Source organism: Lutra lutra, chromosome 13 (assembly GCF_902655055.1).
Source record: "Lutra lutra chromosome 13, mLutLut1.2, whole genome shotgun sequence".
In the NCBI taxonomy this organism is placed as follows: Eukaryota; Metazoa; Chordata; class Mammalia; order Carnivora; family Mustelidae; genus Lutra; species Lutra lutra.
Window position 1 is genome coordinate 90,915,216 of NC_062290.1, and position 19,943 is coordinate 90,935,158.

At 58.5% G+C, this 19,943-nt stretch overlaps 1 protein-coding gene and 1 non-coding gene across 13 annotated transcripts in view; both read left to right on the forward strand.

Moving 5' to 3' along the window:
• The window catches only part of PRRC2B (proline rich coiled-coil 2B), an 89,354-nt gene that overhangs the window by 63,878 nt on the left and 5,533 nt on the right, over window positions 1–19,943 (forward strand). For 5 of the 12 annotated variants that reach the window (XM_047700643.1, XM_047700649.1, XM_047700647.1 and 2 more), the window contains 16 exons: window positions 2,811–3,027; window positions 3,728–5,791; window positions 7,064–7,263; window positions 7,822–7,967; window positions 8,488–8,629; window positions 10,353–10,435; window positions 10,882–11,070; window positions 11,218–11,415; window positions 11,847–11,933; window positions 12,654–12,758; window positions 12,911–13,103; window positions 13,922–14,019; window positions 14,962–15,089; window positions 15,666–15,906; window positions 18,674–18,853; window positions 19,414–19,505. In XM_047700643.1, coding sequence (XP_047556599.1) covers window positions 2,811–3,027; window positions 3,728–5,791; window positions 7,064–7,263; window positions 7,822–7,967; window positions 8,488–8,629; window positions 10,353–10,435; window positions 10,882–11,070; window positions 11,218–11,415; window positions 11,847–11,933; window positions 12,654–12,758; window positions 12,911–13,103; window positions 13,922–14,019; window positions 14,962–15,089; window positions 15,666–15,906; window positions 18,674–18,853; window positions 19,414–19,505 — 4,363 coding nt within the window. Of the gene's footprint in view, window positions 1–2,810; window positions 3,028–3,727; window positions 5,792–7,063; window positions 7,264–7,821; window positions 7,968–8,487; window positions 8,630–10,352; window positions 10,436–10,881; window positions 11,071–11,217; window positions 11,416–11,846; window positions 11,934–12,653; window positions 12,759–12,910; window positions 13,104–13,921; window positions 14,020–14,312; window positions 14,374–14,961; window positions 15,090–15,665; window positions 15,907–18,673; window positions 18,854–19,413; window positions 19,506–19,943 lie in introns of those variants that run through there. The other 7 variants (XM_047700645.1, XM_047700650.1, XM_047700648.1 and 4 more) reach the window with 5 other exon arrangements.
• Window positions 17,711–17,794, forward strand: LOC125084177 (small nucleolar RNA SNORD62). Its single transcript, XR_007122526.1, has one exon. It is a non-coding gene; the product is annotated as a small nucleolar RNA SNORD62 (small nucleolar RNA).

Consider the following 19,943-nt stretch of genomic DNA (forward strand, 5'->3'; position numbering starts at 1 on the left):
TCTCAAATTTGTGGTTTTTTTAAAGATTTACTTGTTTATTTCAGAGTGTGCGTGTGTGAGCGGGGTAAGGGCAGAGGGGCAGAGGGGCAGAGAGAGAGAGAGAGCGAGAGCGAGCGTCCCCAAATAGACCCCCTAAGCAGACTCCCTGCTGAGCGCGGAGCCCAGCATGGGGCTGGATCCCAGGACCTTGAGCTCACGAGCTGAGCCAAAGTCAGATCAAATCTATTGTGTGTGTGCATCATACTTTTTTTTAAGTTCTTAATTACTTTGTTATGCTTTTCCTAATTCTTAAAACATAACTTCTGGTGTTTATTCTGTTATCTGAAGTTCTCAGGAAGGCACGTGACTCTGGCCTGCTGTGGGCTCATGGCGGGCTGCTTCCCACACACACACTGGTGATTCCGGGTTGTGAGTTCATCTTCGGCAGAGCTTTATTTATTGTGGAAATCCAGTATGGCTCAAGTGGAGAGTCTGTCCCTCTGGGCTGGTTTTCTGCCAGCCTAGAACCACCTGCTCCCCTAACTTGGGGAATTTTCTATGCCACTCTGGGGTATAACCCTGAATCCTCCTCCCCAAAGCTGCATGAAAGCCAGCATGGCCCCATAGTCCTAGGAGCAAACTGATTTTTCCCCACTGGCCCAGACTGGGACATAAACCTCCTGTTTTGCTGTACTAAGGAGCATACGTTTTAATTAAATTTTTTTTTAAAGATTTTATTTATTTATTTGACAGACAGAGATCACAAGTAGGCAGAGAGACAGGCAGAGAGACAGGCAGAGAGAGGAGGAAGCAGGCTCCCCACTGAGCAGAGAGCCAGATGCGGGGCCCGATCCCAAGACCCTGAGATCATGACCTGAGCCGAAGGCAGAGGCTTAACCCTCTGAGCCACCCAGGTGCCCCGGAGCATACATTTAAAAATCTACCTTTGTGTTGAGGGCCTCACCCTTTGAGGGTCGCTGTCTTGAGCAGCGTCCCAGTTACGGCTCTCTGCAAAACCCCATTGCCCCTAGCTGTTGCGACTGACAGGGGTGTTTCCCTGCTCCCGTCCAGGAAGCACCAGCTTGTGGCTTTGGCTGGGGCTATGGTTTCAGCCCCTTGGGGTTTCCCGTATTCTTGGGAACCTCTGTAGGGGGCGGCGGGGTGGGGAGATGTTTGACACACTCTGCATGGGATCTTTGTGGCAGAGAATGTCTGTGCTAGCAGGGTTTTTTGGGTCGTAAGAGCCGCCACCAAGCTGACGTACAGTGTCGACCGCTTCAGTGTGCCTCACAATCAGCCTTTAATGAGCGGTCTGTAACTGCCGATTTCCAGAGAAGGTCTCCTCCCCTTGCCCTGCACTAACTTTATATCGGAGTCCTGTATCAGGACCTTCCACAGCTACCGGAAAGCTTGAAACCCGCTGGCTTAATGTCAAACCGTTTTCCAGCCAGATCATCTCAGTAAAAGATGGGCACAACACAGAGTGTGGCTGCAGATAAGCTTCGTGAAGAGAATATTTGAGAAATTGGATCTTTTTCTCTCCACAGGCTTAGGCCTTATGAGAACTTTAATTTCTGCATTGCCGCCCTCCCCCTTCTGCCCCCACTCGATCCACACGGACAGAGAGGCCTTGGGGCACACACCGTCCCTAGCCAGCATCTGTCCAGGGATGAGGCATCCTCTCTCTCTCTGTTTTTTTTTTTTTTTTAAAGATTTATTTATTTGAGGCGGGGGCAGGGGCTGGGGGAGAGAGAGAATCTTCAAGCACACTCCCTGCTGAGCTCGGAGCCCGCCACAGGGCTCGATCCCATGATCCTGAGATCATGATCTGAGCTGAAACCAAGTCGAACACTTAACCACCTGAGCCACCCAGGGGCCCCGTCCTCTGTCTCTTAATCACCTCAGGCCAGTTAACAGTTTGTCGTCCTCTGTGTGTCCTCCTGCCCCCATTCACTGTACAAAAATGTGGAGTGCTGCGGTCAGTCTCAGGACTAGAAGTAGAAGGATCTGGGGTGCTTGTCTGGCACATCTGGTGGGGCATCTGGGGTTGTGGGTTTGAGCCTCATGTGGGGTGTAGAGAGGACTTAAAAATAAAGTCTTAGGGCCTGGGTGGCTCAGTGGGTTAGGCCTCTGCCTTCAGCTCAGGTCATGATCTCAGGGTCCTGGGATGGAGCCCCACATCGGGCTCTCTGCTCTGCAGGGAGCCTGCCCCCCCCCCCCGCCTGCCTCTCTGCCTATTTGTGACCTCGGTCTGTCAAATAAATAAATTAATTAAATTAAATCATTAAAAAATAAAAAAGGACCTGAAACCAAAATCCCCTCCCAAGTCTTCTGGCTCAGGTTTTGAAGCAGGCAGAACCCAGGTCTGCGTCCTTGTAAGCCTCTCAGGCACGCAGCTCGGTTTCCTCCATGTGTGCAGGAGACCTTGGCGTCTGCTTGCAGGCAGACCCTCGTGGCTGACCGATCGGCCCCTCCGGCCTTCTGCTGACAGGACCAGCTCTCCACTGAACTGTTTCCGGTTTCCCTCTGCCAGTTTGATGTACTTCTCCACACGGGGTTCTGGACCCGGGAGCGCAGGCTGGACGCCACGGGCCCCCAGGACAGCTCTTTGGGACACTTAGTGTTGCACGCAGGTGTGCGTTCAGAGGTTCTGTGGTCAGAGAGCACGGAGAGCCCGGTGATGATGGACCGGGGTGCAGTGGGGGAGGCTGCTGGGTCCATGTGACAGGGTAACTGGTGTCTCCTCTGGGCCTCTGGTTGCCCCTGACGTTGGGAGCATGGCTCCCTGAATGAGCTGGTACAGAGGAGTTCTCTGCCTTTGCCTTCTCCAGGACTGATGAAGCCCATGGTACCCCAGGACGCCCTCGGGGGGACCGGCTGTCGCTCTGAGGACCAGAGCTGCGCGCCGCCACTGCAGGAGAGGAAGGTGGCCGCCCTCGACCCAGCCCCCGTGTGGAGCCCCGAGGGTTACATGGCGTTGCAGAGCAAGGGCTACTCGCTTCCCCAGCCGAAATCCAATGACACTTTGGCCATGGACATGCACGTCAGGTGAGATGAAACACGGCCCTGTGGTCCTGCATTTGAAGGCAGAATCTCCATGTCCTGCTTGCAAGGGGCTCTGGGATGAAGCTCTGTCCCTGGAGGCATTGCCTGGACAAAGGGCACTTTGCAGGGACTGGCAGTGCCCTCCGGGGTTGGAGAATTGATGAGGTTTGCTTGAAGGCTTTTGTATGAGAGGCCATGACCTGCCGGTGAGACTGGCAGTGGCCAAGGAGAGGTCCCGGGTCAGAGGCAGATCTGTGGAACCTTGGGTCAGGGCGAGGGGTGGGGCTCGGCGGGGTCGAGTGCCCAGGTCGTGGCTCCTTCCTGTGAAAGTGAAGCAAGCGGGCCCTGCTGGCCCAGTGCCCCAGACTCTCCGCGGACTCCCAGCCTCCAGCTTGTCGTTTGGACCAGAGGATCCCCAGCTGCTCTGCCTCCCTGTGGCACGCTGAGTCCACCAGCAGCCACCACACTCTTCAGTCTGGACGCCGGGGGCCACCCAGCAATCCATGGCCCAGCAGCTCTAAGATGTGTTTAAAGATAGAGCAAATGTTGGTGCTTGTGGTTTTTTTTTTTTTTTGGTGTTTTTTTCTTTTTCGTTTTTTTTTTTTTTAAATTTTTTTCTTTTTAAAACTAAACTCTGTGTTCAGCATGGAAACCAGGAACCAGGCTCCAATCACATTGACTGATTTTTCTGGTTCCTTTTCAGGAATGAAAGCTCTTACTCTGCCTCACCCGGAAGGTCAGGGGGCGTAGGCGCCCAGCGCGATCTCCTTGAGGAGAGAGGGGAGGAGTTCTTGAGTGCTTTTGACAAGAAGGCCCAAGCAGACTTTGACAGCTGTGTCTCTTCTCAAAGAATAGGCCAGGAGCTTTTGTTTCCACCCCAAGACCATGTTCAGGAAGCAGGTGCTCCTGGGGGTCACACCCCAGACCTCAGGTGTTCCCCGCTGGAGCCCGACTTTGCCCCAGCTGAGAAAAAGCCAGAGTATAGCAATTGGGACGTTAGCCACCCGCCAGAGACCACCGACACAGCCAACAGCATCGAGAAGGGGGCGCCCCGGGAGGAGCCATCGTTTAATGTCTCCTCCTGGGAGAAGGAAGGGAGCCCCAACAATCAGCCGCCCCTGCAGCCCGAGTGGACGCCTGAGCCCCGGGGCCCCAGCGGCCAGCACCCGGAGCAGACCGGCAGGACACGGAGGTCTGGGCCCATCAAGAAGCCCGTGCTGAAAGCCCTCAAGGTAGAGGACAAGGAGAAGGAACTCGAGAAGGTGAAGCAGGAGCTGGGGGAGGAGGGTGCCCGCATGGTCAAGGAGAAGGGGCCGGTTCACTCGGCGGACAAGGATGAGGACGAAGAGAACGACCCTGCACTGGCCAATTCCTCCCCCTCCCCGTTGGAGGACCAGGGCTCCGCTCGCGCTGGCTTGGGCCGTGAGGCCAGCAGGTGCGAAGAGGACGAGAAGCCCGACAGGGCCTGGGAGAGCAGACCCCCCCGGGAGTCCAGCGACACCCCCCCGACAAAGAGGAACAACTGGATCTTTATTGACGAGGAGCAAGCCTTTGGGGGCCGAGGGCAGGCCCGGGGCCGCGGCCGAGGCTTCCGAGAGTTCACGTTCCGAGGGCGGCCTGTGGGCGGCGGTCCCGGCCTCTGCAGTGGGGGGGCACTCGGGGCGCGGGGCATCTACGGCGGCGGCCCGAGGAGCGGCCGCGGCCGGGGGCTGCGGGACCTCGGCCAGCCGGAAGACTTCCCCAGGGCCAAGCCGCGGCGGCGAATAGCCAGCGAGACCCACAGCGAGGGCTCCGAGTACGAAGAGCTTCCCAAGCGGCGGCGACAGCGAGGCTCGGAGAACGGGAACGAAGCTGCCCTCCTGGAGCGGGAGGGCAGTGCCCTGAGGAAGGGGGACTTCAGGGACTCCTGGCGCTCCAGCAAGGTGTGCTCAGAGGACCACAGCAGCCTGGAGGCTAAGAGCCGAGGCCCTCGCACCTTTGGCCGGGCCCTCCCTCCCCGGCTGAGCAGCTGCGGCTACGGGCGGAGAACCTTCGTGTCCAAAGAGGCCGCCCACTGGCAGAACAAGAGCCCCGGCGCCCCCTGGCAGGAGTACAGCCCCCCAGACACGTGCGCGCCCCGGCGACCTGCAGACAGGGGCTGTGTCCCTGACGCCTACAGACATTCTGACTCCTTTGGTGCCAGGGCCTTCGAGGACAGCCGCCTGGAGGACAAGAGGCCCTTCTTCCCTGACGACCACACGGCCGACCCAGAAGGCACAGAGAACCGGCCGTTCCGGAGAAGGCGCCCTCCTCGCCAGGACAAGCCCCCACGCTTTCGGCGCCTCCGGCAGGAGCGGGAATCCCTGGGCCTCTGGGGGCCCGAGGAGGAGCCCCACCTGCCGGCAGGGCCATGGCCAGGCCGGCCCAAGCTCTGCCCCGGGGACAAGAGTGGGTCCCCCGAGCTCTCGTACCAGAACTCGTCTGATCACGCCAATGAGGAGTGGGAGACGGCCTCCGAGAGCAGCGACTTCAGCGAGAGGCGGGAGCGGCGCGAGGGCCCAGGGGCTGATCCCGACCCCCAGGCGGACGGCAGCCTGCCCGGGGCTGCTGTGGGTGAGAAGAAGGAGCTGGCCAAGAGGAGCTTCTCCAGCCAGAGGCCCCTGGCCGACAGGCAGAGCCGAAAGCTGGAGCCGGGGGGGTTTGGGGAGAAGTCGGTTAGGCCAGGTGGTGGTGACACTTCTCCCCGTTATGAGAGCCAACAGAATGGGACGCCTTTGAAACCCAAAAGGTAAAACACAAACCCAACCCCAGGCTCTTTTCTGTTGCTGTTGTTCTGTTACTAAGCCTGTTTTTTTAAGCAGCACTCCATGCATGCGTGTCCCGCCGTGTGTCGGGAGCCGACTCTGTCCTTCTGGTGTGCCCTGGGGCGGGGTGGGGGGGCTGCCTGCCAAGACCATTGTGTATGAGCGTCTCCATCACTCACTCCTGCACTGCTTGTCTGCTTCTCTCGTGTGTGGTTGTCATTGTTGTCGTGGCTTGGATACCAGAACTTAGAGTCCCCACCCCAGTGGTACTTGTGTGGTGGCCACCCCACTGAGGCAGTGCTGCCCGTGGACGGTGCCAGCCCCCCAGATCCCTCCGCCCTGTGGCTGCTGTCACCCAGTGGCCTCAGGGGCCTCTGGCCTTCTGGCCCCGAGTCTGCTTCTCGACAGTGAGGAAATGCGGCCCCGCTTTGGGGTTTAACTGCCTCCTTGTCGAAAGAGCCAGGCCATAGCAGCAGGGAGTGAGGCGTCCGAGGCGCTGTGAGCATCTCTCATGGGACCTGGGGGTTTCAGGGGTTGATCTGTGCTCTGGGGCTGCTTAGTGCCCACAGGCTGCCTGGAATCTGGGAAAGGGGGAGAGCACATGCAGGGAGTCACTTGGGTAGCCTGATTTCCTGACCACACGCAGGCCATAGCTCAGGCTGAGGAAGGCTGCTTCCTGCCTCCTGGCCTCCTTAGAATCCAGAGCCAGAAACCTGGAGTGGAGCTGTCTCAGAGCCCCAGAGAAGGGGCCCTCTGAGAATGCTGGTCCTTCCAGGTGTCTGCCCAGCCTCGCTGTCCCCACCCCAGATGCCAAGACTTGGCTTTGCTTCTGACTTCTGCCGAGAGCCTTGTGCTAGGGCCAGGTCTGGCTTCTTGCTGGCCAGTCTTGAGTGCCCGGGGCAGAAAGTTCTGTGGCTCTGCTCAGGGCAAGCCCTTCGTTGTCTCCTCTGCACAGGCCCGCTGAGTGTGGCATACAGTGGGAAGGAACAGAGGTGCTGAGCCCCGGAAGGGGCGGAGGGGGAGTGGTGCTCTCCATGAGCAGGCAGAGCTGCTGAAGCGGTGTGGGCGGGGGGGGATGCCACGGGGCCTTGCACACCACACACGGCTGCCGGAGAGCAGCTTCGACCGAACCACGGGATGTTGTAGGTCAGGGCGCTGTGTCCGTGTGCGTGCTGTGTGCACGTGCAGGGTTTCCTTTTCCCTCCTTCCCAGCCTTCAACCGCATCTGAGCTGACGAGCTCCTCCTTCCTTTACAGGTCCCCAGACGAGGCCTTGCCTGGAGGTCTTGGTGGTGGTGGTGGTGGGAGCGGCCACTACGCGCTGGAGCGACCAGCCCATGCCACTTCTGACACCCCCGACGCCCCCTGTGAGAAGGCAGAGAAGGAGGCCAAGCTGGCTGTTCAGAGGGCGGGTGAACAGGGAGAGACCATGAAACAGTTTGACCTGAACTACGGAAGTGAGTCTGTCCTCTCGCGTCTTCAGGGGGAAGAAGAGCAGCGGCCTCCGTGGGGCTGCGGGGGCTGCCCGTCCTCTGAGCACTGTGGTCTCCGGGCAGGTGGCGGGCTAAGTTCCAAGGCTGCGGGGGCGAGCAGAGCAGATAGGATTCCTCCCTCTCGTTGCTCACAGCCTTGCTGATGCCCAGAGCCTCCCCGCGGTGTCCCAGTTTCAAAGAGGGGGAACCGCGGCCCAGAGAGGTTGAGGGGTTTGTCCGGGAGCAGAACTGGGAGTTTGGCGTTTCTGTTTCCAGAGATTGTCTTCGTAACTGTAGTGCTCCTCAGGTCTCTGGTTTGGGATAACCACGTGCCGAGGGGTCGCGGGGAGGGTGGAACGATCCCAGCGGGATTTCCGTAGACCCTGCGAGCACGCTCGTCCGCTCGTCCTCGGAGGCGTGGAGCCGGCTTCTGCCGGCCTCCTGAGCCGAGCCGTCCTGGGAGTCCAGCAGCTGGTAGGGCTGGGTTATCCTTTCTGCTGATGAATGGACACAACCATCCCTTCTTGTGAAATCTGGGTTCAGATTCCATCATTGAAAACTGCGGGTCCAGCCCTGGGGAGGAGAGTGAAGTGGGCCCCATGGCGGGTGAAGGCTTCATCGAGGTCCTCACCAAGAAGCAGCGCCGCCTGCTGGAAGAAGAGAGGAGGAGGAAGGAGCAGGCCGTGCAGGTGAAGGGGGCCGGGGGGCTGGTGGGCCGGGACGGAGAAACCCAGAGCCAGAGGAGGAGAGTTCTGAATGAAGCCCAAGATAGAAGAGGGGAAGGGGGAGTACTTCCGTGGCCCCCATTGTCCTGTGGGAGGAGGTGGTAGTATCCTGTTCTCCAAGAGGGTGATTTGTCCCTGGTGACAAGGGCAGGACGCCGGCCTCCATCAGTCCCTCTGAGCCCACCCTCCTCCCACTGCTCTGGCTTGTGTGGGATGAGATTTGTCACCTGGGGCATCATGAGGCTCGGGGACCCTGTCTTCAGATGCAGTCAGGGCCTGTGCATACGGCCTCTGTGGCCCCTTCTGGGGCGGTTCGGTTAGCAGTGCCGTTCACCTGTGTTTGAAGCATCAGGAGGCAACTATTCCAGCATCTCCGGAACAGTTTCTGGTGGGGGCAGTTGGGGGCCCAGGGTGCTGTCCCTGGGAAGAAATTGTCGCTCTTTATGCTTCACGTCAAGGCTGGACACATCCTTTTTCTCCTCAGATGCCCGTCAAGGGGCGAGGTCTTTCCTCCCGTATTCCTCCCCGGTTTGCTAAAAAGCAAAACAACTTGTGCCTGGAGCAGAGTGACGTGACCGTGCCCAGCAGTAGCCTGGGCACCGAGATTTGGGAGAGCAGCAGCCAGGGTAAGAGTTGGGCGCTTGGGCCCAGCAGCTTGGCTCAGGGCTGTCCTCTGGGCCCCGGGTCCTTTCTTGGGAGCATCCTGCTTTGGGGCTGTGAATGCCCATGCGGCTTTCCGGGTTCCCTGCCTCCTCTCCAGAGCCCCAGTGTCCCATGCCATCGCAGCCCCACCCACTGGTGCAGCCCCTGGACAAAAGTAGCTGCTCCCTGCCTGAAATTTGGGACAGGAGCACACCCCTCCGTGTGTCCAGTGGTCTGGACGACGAGAGCCCCGTCTCTGTCTGCTAACCCTAACCCTTTCTTCTCCCCTGTGGAAGAGCCGCAGGTGACTGCTAGGGAGGCGGAGAGGGTCCGAAGCTTGCCTGTCTGTGCTGCAAACCGGCCTGAACCCTGACTCTGGGGGGTTCTGTCCGTTTCTCCTGATGCCCTCTCAGCGAGACAGAGTGAGGGCACCTGATTTCTTGGAAAATTTATTTCCCTGAACTTTAAAAAACAAAAAAATTTCTAATTCAGTACTCCTTTTCTGGTCTTCTCATCTTAAAATATAAAACCATTTCAGTCAAGCAGGCTTTTCTTGAATACCTTCTCTGGGCAGAGCCTTACAGAGTACACAGGCGAAGGAGAGAAGGGGACACATGGTGCCTTGCAGGGGAGCTTAGGGAACTTGTTCGTTTCTGGTGTGCTCTGCGGAGTAGCCGAGGTCTCCAGAGCGCAGTGACGTGACCCCAGAGCCACAGTTCTGGGTTCTGGGTATTCTTTGAGTTTGACCATGTGACCTTGCTTCCAACATGTTGGAAAAACAACACTGGGAGAGAGAGGCGCCTGCCTGGCTGAGCGGATTAGGCTTCTGCCTTCGGCTTAGGTCATGATCCTGAAGTTCAGGATTGGGCCCTGCCCCGGGCTCCCTGCCAGCAGGGAGCCTGCTTTTCCCTCTACCCCTCATCCCCGATTTGTGCTCTCTCGCACGCCCCCTTTGTCGCTCCCTCTCTCAAATAAATCAAATCTTAAACACACACACACACACACACACACACACACACACCATTGGTAGAGACCCAAGCTCTGATTGGAAGTATAACGATCTCTGAGCTGTCGCTGTCCGATGATTTGGTTGCACGTGTGAGTGTTGTTTATCACACTCCGAATGTCCGCAGATGCCTGCCAGCTCGTCCCTCGGAGCGGGCTGGACTCTCCCTGCCCCTGCTCTCGGGGCTTCGCTGCTAGGACTCTCCAGCACATCCCCGGCCGCTCACGGGCGGGGGGTGTGGGTGCTGGATCTGAAAGCATCGTGTCAGGTTCTGTGGTCTGTGGCTTCTGTGGGACTCTCGGAGTGGTCCTTGAGCTGGCAGGAGTTGGGTGATCCTGGCTTGAGTTTTTGTGAGGGCTGCCGGCTTGTAGAAACACGTCCTTGGCTTAAGCGAGAGAAAGCTGCGCTTCGCAGGGACGGCGGTGCAGAATCCTCCCAGATGGGGTGAGACCTGCCGGCCAGCCTGCCGGAGCACCTCGTTGATGGAGGACAAGAAGCATGTTTATGAGAGCCTGAGCTTGCTGGGAAGTTGCGTAAAGCCCGCCGCCAGGTCCTGGGAGTCCTGTCTTTGCGGCACGCCGCTGACAGGGCAGGGAGGGTGGGTGGCGGCCCAGGTGTGTGTCAACAGCACCCAGGCTCGTGGCTCTGGCCTCAGGCTTCCTCCGCGATGCCCTGACGCTCTGTCTTGCTCCCTCGGGCAGCCCTCCCTGTTCAGGCCCCGACCAACGACTCCTGGACAAAAGCCGCCACTGCCTTCAGCAGCGCCGAGCCTGGCTCTGCCGAGGTGAGTGTCTGCCTCGCTGCTCGGGCCCCCTGCATGCTCACCGCAGCCACGGAGCCTGGTGCCGGGGCCATTTCCACAGGCCCCAGCTTGGCGCTCAACTTCTGTCTTGACTTTTCATCTGTGTGAGGGCCTGGTGTGAAGGGGAGGGCGGGGATTAACCTGAGAGGGTGGGCAGCTGGGGCCTCTCCCGCGAGCTGGTGGCGGCAGCCGGTCTATCTGACCTGGGTCACAAGGGGATGAGTTCGGCAGCCGTGTCCCTGGCACCCACTGTGCGGCTTGTGCTTCCAGCCGTGTCTTCAGGTGTCGGCCACCATTGGTGGGTCAGGGTGGAGGTTGGGACAGGCGTACTTGGGGGGTGTGTCTCAGCCACGGGCTTGGTCTTGCTTCCTGGTCCCACGCTGGAGTTTGGGGGTCAGGACTCCTGACCCATTTTGTCCCTCGCACAGCAGGGTTTTAAGAGCAGCCAGGGGGACAGCGGCGTTGACCTGAGCGCTGAGTCTCGGGAGTCGTCTGCAACCTCCTCCCAGCGCAGCTCCCCGTACGGCACCCTGAAACCGGAGGACATGAGCGGGCCTGGCCTGGAGCCCAAGGCTGACGGCCACAAGGAGCAGGCTCAGAAGCAGTCCGAGCCGAAGGTAAGCTGGACGTCCATTCATAGTGGCCTGGGCCAAGGCGGGTGGGGCTGTCACCCTTTGTCTTCCTCCCCTCTTCCTGGGGCTCAGGGGCTGAGGGTTGGGGTCCTTCCAATCTGTGTTTCTCAGTGTCCCTGGTTTTCCATCAAGGATGCAGAACAAGGGTCAGCACAGAGCAAGGAGCACAGACCGGGACCCATCGGCAATGAGCGGTCTCTGAAAAACAGAAAGGGCTCGGAGGGGGCCGACCGGCTGCAGGGGGCCGTTGTCCCGCCTGTTAACGGGGTGGAGATTCACGTGGACTCTGTGTTGCCGGTGCCGCCCATTGAATTTGGAGTCAATCCAAAAGTAAGGCCAGGCTGTGTTTCCTTCCCGCCCCCCATCCTTCTTTTTATGCTTGGGGAGAGAGGAGGGTGCTGAGATGGGGTTGTCAGTGAGAACGAGCAGGGGGTGGGGGAGCTAAGCAGTATTCTGGGGGAGCTTGTCAGTGTGCTGGATGTGGCAGGCACTACTGAGCTGCCTTCTAGATCATTCTTCTGGCACCAGCCAGGTTCTCAGGCTGAGTAGATGGGTTATCTTCACTGTCTCCATTGGGTTGGCTCGTGGGCACAGGCAGGGGGCACAGAGGGACTGGCAGGGGGTGTCATCTTTTCTTGGGTGCTGTCTGGTGAATGCTACTCAGTTGATTTTTTGAGTCACTGAGACTGTGGGTCAAGTTGATGTGTGCCTCTGCTGAAAGGCGGGCCGGATGATTTCAGTGGGCTCTTCATCCTCCTCAGGACTCTGATTTCAGCTTGCCGCCTGGCTCTGCCTCTGGTCCTGCGGGGAATCCGGTCGTCAAACTTCAGGATGCCTTGGCCAGTAACGTGAGTGTGCTTTGCCCCCAAGCTCTGTTGTTCTCTGTGCTGGCAGGCCTGGGAAGAAGGGAGCAAGCCTCTCGGGGGGCTGGAGGGCAGCGTGAAGCCAGAGGAGGGGACCAGTATCAGGTTTGGAGGTCAGCCACCTGACCTGGGTATGAGGTGTGTCCCATTTTCTAACTGGTTGCACGACCTTGGGCAAGTTGTGTAAATGTTCCACACCCTGGTTTTGTGATCTTAAAATGGGAAAATGTAATTCCCAAGGTCTGGTTTATTTGGCACTTTGCAGTTCTCTGATCTTCTAAATTCTGTGCTTACGTATGTGTGATGGTGCCGGGGTATTTTTATTCTGAGCAATTTCTCACAACCCCTGTAATAGGTTTACGGGCACTGGGCATGTGTGGTCAGGTCTGTTGAGCACATATCCGAAGAAATGTTACAAGGACCTCTTTAGTTTTCGGGTGGGGCGGCCAAGACAGGACCTCGGATCTCCAAGCTGGGTTCTGGTGCCTCTGTGCGCCATGGGGTGAGGGCGGGGACGTGGCTCTCCGTGGATTCTGCTGCGGGAGTCCGTGAAGGCAGCTATCTGGAGGAGACAGCTGTGGTCTTTGTTGCTCGCAGCCTCGTTTCAGGGTCATGAGCACACGAGGCCCGAACTGAAGGTGCACTTTGCTGTGCTGTCATTCTGCCTCTGTGCCTGTCAGTACTCCATGGTCTCCTCCCCTCCAGGCGGGCTTGGCGCCGAGTATCCCCATTCTCCGGCGTGACCATCACATCCAGAGGGCCATCGGCCTCTCCCAGATGTCCTTCCCCACCGCGGACCTCACCCTGAAGGTAACACCAGCACAGAGCGACGGGGGGACTGCCTGGGTGCCTTAGCTGGGGAAGAGGCCAGAGCGAGCAGCCCCACCCGACATCCCGCGTCCTCCGTTTGTGCCAGCCACTGCCTTCCTGGTGGTAATGCTTCCGCTCACCTTGCTTTTCAGATGGAGTCTGCACGCAAGGCTTGGGAAAACTCACCCAGTTTGCCAGAGCAGAGCTCTCCCAGCGGGACGGGCTCAGGCATCCAACCTCCATCATCTGTGGGAGCCTCCAACGGGGTCAGCTACAGCTCCTTCGGTGGGGTTTCCATGCCTCCCATGCCTGTGGCCTCTGTCGCGCCTTCAGCTTCTCTTCCAGGTATGCCCCCCCGACACACACACACACATACCCGCCCCTGCCCGAACCAGCTCGGTCGGTCGTCCCCCTCATTCTCAAGAGAAGCTTGGATTGCTTGCATTAAGGAGTGTGCAGAAGTAGGAGCTGGTGTGCAGTCGGGAAGTCATAGCTTCCCAAGCACTGCAGATAACTTGCTTGTCCTGCTTCCCTGCTCCACTCCCCCGGGGAAGCTGACTGGGAGAAAGCGGAGACGGGGCTCACCGCTCATGAGGGGCTCAGCCCCCTGCACTGCAGCCCCTTCGTCTGTGAGAGAAGACTGGCTGTCCGCCGGTTAGCCGATGAGACAAGGTCATAGCTGGAAAGTGCTCCGTGTCAGTCAAGCCCTCAATGAGTGGGAGTCTGCTTCCCCACGGTGCTGGCATTCAGAGGGCCAGGGCGGGGTTTTGAGGGCCCAGCTGCCAGAGTCCCAGTGATGCCATTCCTATAGACCATTTCTGACCCTCCACTATGGGCTTGGTGTGGGGGGCGAGAAGAGCCAGGGTCCGAGACCCGGGCCATCTCTGCTGCAGTGGGGCCATTCCCAACAGTACTGGCCAAGGGTTGGGTGTGAGGGTGGGATGGAGCCCGTTGCCACACTGGGCCCTGATGCTGCTACCTGCCCATGTTCCCCAGCAGGTGAGTCAGAGTGGGGCTGTTGGAGCACGGGGCCAGCGGTACGGGGCTGAGCAGGCTCTGCACACACACCCTCCCGCCGCCTTCCTGGGAAGGCAGGCACGCGTGAACATTCGGGAACAGTGAGGCTTGACTCCGTTCTGTCTCCTCTGGGCTTCTGTTCGCAGGCAGCCACCTGCCGCCTCTCTACCTGGACGGCCACATGTTCGCAAGTCAGCCCCGGCTGGTTCCCCAGACCATACCTCAGCAGCAGAGTTACCAGCAGGTGAGGGCGGCCAGCCAGGTGGCTCCGTGGGGGACGGGGGAGCAGTGCACAGAGGAGTGACCTCCTGTGTTGACTTGTGCATTGTCTTACTTCCTCGTCCCTCCCGTGTAATGCCCAGCTCCCCGTCCGTCCTAGCAGCCAGGAAATGGTCAGTGAACGGACACAGGAGAGACAGGGAAGAGGAATGGAGCTCTGCACTCCAGACTCTCCGTTTCCCTCTTTCAGACTTCTTCCTGTGTCCTAGCTGGGGAATTAGCTGAAATGGAATTCTCTTTGGTATCCTTTGGTATCAGGTATCCTTCTGATGAAGAGAAGAAAGGCCTAGAGTCCCAGGCATGGATTCGTTAGAAAGAGGTAGTTTTAGAAACGTGCAGGCGTTTGTTTTCATGCAGGATGGGCATATTTTCTGTGCCGCAAGGGGCGGATTTCTGGAATCCTCCCTCCTGAAGCTGCGGAGCCTTCTAACGGTCCAGCACCCTCTGGACCTAGGTGTCAGGATGGTGGCTCCCTTGGGCAGAAGCAGATTTGGGGACCGAGGAAAGAGGACTTGGCCCATCCCAACCTCTTGATAAAACATTTTAAAATATCACACTGTTTAGCTTTATAAGATGTTGATCTTCGCGTGACCCGGTCGTACTGCACGCACTCTTCGTGTGCATGTCCTGCTCACCGTTGGATCCGAAATGCACAGCTGTCAGTCCCTGTAGCTAGGATTCATTCTCGCTGCTGTACAGAATCCACCATAGGAACATACCAGCATTTGGGATTACGACCCATTGTTTGCTTTTTCCCAAGAGCAAGGAAAGCACTGGAGGAACACGGCCCAGTGTGCATTCGGGGCAGTGTTCCGGCTGCTGCGTGGTGGGGGGGTGGGGCATGGTGGGGGGACTGGAGCAGCGTCCCGGAGAGCCCCGTGGTTACTGCCCGGCTTCCCCTCCGCAGGCTGCCGCCGCCCCGCAGATCCCGCTTTCCCTTCACACGTCTCTGCAGGCTCCAGCCCAGCTGGGACTGAGGGGCGGGCTGCCCGCCTCCCAGGCTCAGGAGATCTTCAGCTCCTTGCAGCCCTTCAGGTGAGATGCAGCCTGGGAGGTCTGCGCCCGCGGCCTGTGGGCTCGCCCCCTTGGTTGTGCAGCTGATCCACGCCTCTCTGCTTTTGGGGTGGATGGGGGGGTGACCACAGTCACTTTGGAGTCACTCCTGACTGCTGCACAAGCTGCATGGGCTTGATGGTCCTCCCCGGGCTTAATTTTTCTTTCCACGTCATCCTACCCCTTCCCAGCCTCTCCCTGTCCTCCCTTCTTCCCACCGGCCACCACCCTGGATCTGCTCTTCTCATGTGTCCGAAGTCCGGGCCTTTGGTGTCACCCAGGTTTTCCCGTGCCTTATACAGCCTGGATATGTACTCCAGTGTAGACGCTCAAACTGTGGTTTCTAGACCAGCACATCCCCGTCTAGGAGCCTGTTACAAACGCAGGTTCTCAGGCTCTGTCCCAGATCTCCTAAGTCAGAAATTCGGGGTGGGGGCGGGCAGTAAGGCCAGCAGTGTGGGTCTCAGCACACACGGTGTGGGGAGCGTGATGTGTGCTCTTACTTGAGGTCTGCTGGCGTGCTCCCGCCTCTGACCCAGCACGTGTCTGGTTTTGCAGGTCTCAGGTGTACATGCATCCCAGCCTGTCGCCGCCCAGCACCATGATTCTCTCTGGAGGCACAGCCTTGAAGCCTCCGTACTCGGCATTCCCTGGCATGCAGCCCTTAGAGATGGTGAAGCCCCAGTCCGGCTCCCCCTACCAGCCCATGAGTGGAAACCAAGCCCTGGTGTATGAGGGCCAGCTGGGTCAGGCTGCTGGCCTGGGCGCCTCCCAGTTGTTGGACTCCCAGCTCCCACAGGTTAGGAATTCAGTCCTTCCTGCTCAAAACGCTAGGCCGCTTTCTTTCATGACTGTTTTTCCTTTTTGTCTGCCTCTTGAGGTGTGGTCTGCTGCTTGTGACCCTTGTGACTGGTCCCTGGGCCGCTAGAACTGGGGGCAGGTCCTCTGGCTGGTGGGAACGGTCCAGTCTCCTATCTATCCCCCAGAGTGCTGCTGTTCCCACGGCCTCTCTCCACCCTCCTCCTCTGGGGCTTAGAGATGGGGTGCTGTTCTTGCGTACCCAGTGATGCATCTAGGCTGCTCTCCCTCCTCCTCCCCAAAACCCCAGCTCTGGAGCCTGTACTGTGCACTGCTCCACTAGCCGCCGGGGGGCTCTGGGTCCACATGATGAATCCAGGGTTTGGCTTCTCATCTTCCTGTCCCATGACCATCAGCAGTATGGGGCGGCTTTGAGTCTCTCCAGCACGGCTCCTAATCTAGCCGCTCGTGGTTTTGATGTCTGCGTAGGTGATTGCCTGGTCTCTGTTCCACGGTCCCCTTGCCAGCAGTGCTTCACTGTGTTCACGGTCCATCTGGGCTGGTCAGTGCCGGAAGCTGTCCCTCTTCCGTCATCTCAGGCTTAAGGGTCCTGCCAGTCACCAGCTCTGCTCTTCTAGCTCTCCCCGTCCAGCGACCCAGGCTCTGGCCACCTGTTTACCATGTGCCCCAGTGGGCTCACATCCTTCCCTCCCCAGCTTAGCAGAGCTGTGCCATTGCTTTTGCCCTCGGTCCTCCTCCAGTGTTCTCATCTTGGTAAAGTCCAGTCCTGTGTCTGCACAGCCGTCTGCACCCGCGGAAAACCAGACCTGCTTGGGCTACACACGCCACGCACCAACAGCCACCTTCGGGAGCGTCCATGTCCCTGCACTTGGCCTGTCGGTCCCCTGCCCCCACTGCGGGTTTCAGACTCGCGACTTCTCCTCCCCGCCTTCCATCTGCCGCCATGTGGCATCTTGCCTCCTGTGTCACTAGAGAAATATAAGCAGTGACAAAACGAGATCTTGTACAGAGTGCCCCCTGCTGGGTCTCCTGGCCCAGGGGTGGCCTGGCAGTGCCTGGGGGAGGCCCTTCAGCCAGGCTCCTGCTCCTTCCCTCAGGCGCTGTGGGGCCTCGCTCCTGTTTACACGCAGCCGACCCTATTATTCCCCTTATTCCCTCGTTAAAGAGACAAAACCCCATAAAATTTTTTCTAAGGACACTGGTCAGTTCCTGATGGTGGTTTTTTCCTCTCAACACCTCCCCGCCGTACCGTGTTCGCAGGCAGCGTTCCTGCTGGAACCCTCTTCCTCACCTCCGTGCTCTGCAGGTTCCCCGTGCACCCTGGGCTCTGCCCTCCAGTCTCTGTTCTGCCCTGTGGCTCTAAGTCCCAGTGACATGGGTCTTCCCAGTCCCACCAGGTGTATGTTTTCCAGCCCACGGGCTGCCTGTCGCTTCTGCTCTGGAGTCCTACGGCGTCTCAGACATAATAGCAAAGGCATCAAATCCAAAGCCTGATTTTCGCCCAGTCGTTATGGCCGTCTTGTCTGTGTAGGTCCCGCTTGCCCTCACGCCCTCTCTGATCCCTCAGGTGCTCTTGGCTCTACCTTTGGAAATTACCAGAATCCAGCCATTTCTTGGGCCCAAACGTTTGTTCTCAACACAGCAGCCAGGGGGCCCTGTGAAACACAAGTGTAGCCACACCACCCTTAGCTGGTGCTCCAGCAGCGTGGCGCCGGCCTCCTGTTCCTCCTGCAGCCTATCGTGTGCAAGGAGGAGTGGGGTTCTGGAGACTCTGGCGGCCACTGTCTCCGTGATGCAGTTCCAATAGATCCTTCTGATCCCCACCGTGGACTCAATGCAGGGGGATGAAGAGGAAAGTGACTGAGAGACAACAAGTGGCCTCCCTGCCCCAGTCCGGAGTCTCCAGGCTCCCCTCCCTGTCACCACGCGGTGCTGGACTTGACAAGGAGTCATGCAGAGCTCGTTGTCACCACGCCCCCCCCCACCCCTGCCCCACACACCTTCTGCTGTCATAATAGCCTTCAGAAGCCTCCAAGAGTCTCCAGTTCCAGGGACCCTGAACCCCAGAACCTAGCTGAGTTTTCCATCACCTTTAGAGGCAAAACAGTTAAAGGGGTTTTGCCTTTTTGTGCCTTCCAAAGGGGTACATAGATACACGTCTGTACAGTATCTGTTCTCAACATAGCAGCCGGGATGCCGAATACATTTGCTTTTAGGGGTTTGTTGACCATTCCTTCCTAAGAAGCCCTCCTGCCCCTAGGCATAGGGCTTTGCTGCCTGCAGTCCCCACGCTGGGTCCGCATCCAGTGTGGCCCTGTCCTCGCTGTGCCCTGGGTCTGACTGTGTCCTCGTGCTTGCCCCTGATGCACATAACATGCACTCGGTAACCCTTTGCTGGTTGGAAGCAAGAACGTCTGGGGTGCACATGGCCCTGTGCAGTCCCAGAGAGGAGCCCTTCACATCCCATGCTCCCCCAGAAACACCTCACAGGCATCTGCTGTCTGTGGCTGGCACGGTCCTGAGCTTGTCTTCTCTACCTGCCTGGTTCCAGCGGTCACACTTGCCTTTGAGGCTGCGCCCTAGCAGAAATCCTGAACCTGTCTTACCGTGCAGAGGCCGTGCTTTAATTCTGTGGAAATGAGAACCTGATGTATAACACGTGTTTGCTCTCGGGGTCACATGTAAACAGTAGTTTGTGACTTCCTCCCCAACATCCATTCTTCGTCTTGATTATCCCTGTTCTCTAGCAGCTGACAATGCCGTTGCCGGGCTCCCAGCTCCCCCTGCCACGGTATGGCTCTGGGCAGCAGCCCCTAATTCTGCCACAGTCCATCCAGCTGCCGCAGGGGCAGAGCCTCTCGGTCGGGGCCCCCCGAAGAATCCTTCCACCCGGCTCCCAGCCTTCGGTCCTTAACACCAGCAGAGAGGTAAGGAGGACTCCATCCCACTCTGTCCTGGGGACAATCGTTGCTAGCTAGTCAGGAAGCACTCTGGGGGCAGGCAGTGCCAGAGGTCGGGGTTTGAGCTCTTGGCCTCACCAGACCACTGGTATCCTGCTCATGGTAAAGTCCTCTAGGAACCCCATGGCGGGGCCCCCTTGGTTCCTGTGTAAGCAAGTGACATGAGCCAAAACTCAGAGCAGAAGGATGTGTGGGGTTGACGGGCCAGGGGAGTTGCGCTGGGGTGTCTCAGAGACTGATCCCAGACGTCCCCACCGATCGTGTCTAGGACTGGGCTCCAGGCTCTGCTGAGGGGCATCCTGCTGGTGCACAGTCCTTTCTCGCCACCCTCCTGTAAGAAAACAAAAACGGGACAGTTCTTGGTTCTAAGAAGAAGCCTCTTGAACCCAGACTGGGGGATGGTGGGGAGTACGGGTTCCTTTAGACAATCCCTCTCTCCCCCGGGAATTCTCATTGGCTGTGCATGGGTGAGGGCCGGGCATCTCTGGGCCCTCAAACGATCGCTCATTCCTTCTTGATGCCTTCAGTCCTCTCAGATGGAGATGAAGGGCTTCCACTTTGCCGACAGTAAACAGAATGTTTCTTCCGGAGGCTCCGTGGCGTCACCGCAGACTTACAGGTAAAGAAATGCCCTGGGGGTCGGATGCTGCGTCGCGGAGTCCTTGGTCTGGATGGGACTGAGTGGTTCAGAAGAGTCCTAGGCACCGGGGGAGAGCTGTGGAAGGGCGTTGAGGCTGGTTCCCCTTTGAGGCCCCGTGTCACCTTGAAGTACAGTGCTGGGACACACGCGTGTCTTAGCCAGCCACGGGGAAGTCAGGAACTGGCGGAGTAGTTTTGCTTTTAGTCATCATGATAAAATGCTCTGGTTTGGGAGAGCTTTCTGGAAAGGTAGGAAAAGGAACGTCTGACGTTTTAATAGTGTAAAGCCTGGCCTGACTATTCACAGCTTTCTCATGAGGTTTTCCAAAGGATTCACTGGCTAGGAAAGTGCACTCCCTGGAAGGCAAGGAGACTTTCCTTTCCCGGGGCTGGGTGTTCCCTGCACTGGCCCCCTGGC